This window comes from Trichinella spiralis, assembly GCF_000181795.1.
Source record: "Trichinella spiralis strain ISS 195 chromosome Unknown Scfld2383, whole genome shotgun sequence".
NCBI lineage: Eukaryota > Metazoa > Nematoda > Enoplea > Trichinellida > Trichinellidae > Trichinella > Trichinella spiralis.
Window position 1 is genome coordinate 84 of NW_003529322.1, and position 1,280 is coordinate 1,363.

General features: G+C 38.2%; 1 protein-coding gene across 1 annotated transcript; it reads right to left on the reverse strand.

The window, feature by feature from the left end:
- Positions 1–237: 237 nt before the first annotated feature.
- Positions 238–670, reverse strand: Tsp_13747 (conserved hypothetical protein; the record flags this gene model as incomplete). Its single annotated transcript, XM_003368495.1, has 1 exon — positions 238–670. A coding segment is annotated over exon 1 (433 nt), but the record flags the coding sequence as incomplete, so codon positions are not given.
- Between the last annotated feature and the right edge of the window lie 610 nt (positions 671–1,280).

Consider the following 1,280-nt stretch of genomic DNA (forward strand, 5'->3'; position numbering starts at 1 on the left):
TGGTGTGTTTATGAAAATTCTAATAGGATTTATTGTTTGAATAATATTATTGCCATTTTTAGAGCTGTATCAAAATTGATACACTGGGCCTCAAAGGAGTACACGTTTCTATAACTAATTGTGCATACGCTTATTGTTCTTATGTACGCAATCATGCAGTAATTGGCAGGCAAATATTAATTCAGTTATGAAATTCTGTAAAGCAGTTTCTGTTGCTACTTAGGCATAGGTAAATACTGCATTTTTTGCACAGACACGTCGCTAATTTAGAACACAGTCTGCATCTTCTTCGCGTTTGAGTGATTTCTGGCCAATGGCTAGTTTGGTCCTTTGCTACTTCTCTTGAGACGTCAGTTGGTCGTCTTCCCAATCGTCTTGACGTCAGGGCTGGCGTTGGAGAAGGCGCACGAGAATGGCTTCTAGAAGTTGCAATAGGCTTGTTCACAAGACACAAGGATTGACTAACTTGGCAAGTGAAGCTTAGTAGGTCCAGTGTGCCTGTGCATGGTCCAGGCATCTCTTTTCTGTCCCTCTTATACAGTTGCCATGCATTTGTCATGGCAGTGCTGATGATCCAAAAGAAAATGCGACGGGTCCATTTTCGACTTTTGTGTTCGATGCGGTATAGAGCAGCAAGCATGTTGTTCAGGTCTATACCACCCATATTCATGTTGTAATTTTTTTAAATGTTTGGGATTCCAACGTTTAATTATTGACAGGTGCATGGGGCAGCAACTACCAAATTACAGCAACTACTAGACGTGTAGTGAGGACGCGATCTCAGTAATAAATATGAGCGATGGTGCAAAACTTTTAGAAATGTCATTGATTGCATCTGACAATAATTCATTAGACATCCTAAATGATTTTTCTCAGAAAAGTAATACGGGGTTGGGCAAGCGAATCTGAGTACGCTGAGGGTAGTAAACATGATGCGCAGTTTCCGTTAAAGCCCAGTGTATCAAAATTGATACAGGTATTCTAAGGAACTCTACTCAGCACCCCAAAAACTTTAGAGGCTGCAGTTAATTTTAACATCATTTTCACATCAGCATCTACTATTAAAAAAATTATTATCCTTAAATTCTGCTCACTTCTCAGATTATACATCAAAATGCACATTTCATGTTTTTTCGTCTCACCTACCTGTACAGTAGGGCGCATTATAAAAAATCTACTAGATGATAAAAAAATGGCAATAAAATATTGATAGGACAATTGTCAGAAATAACATAAAAACTGGCATGACTAACTAAAAGCTTTTCTGTAAATAACTATGG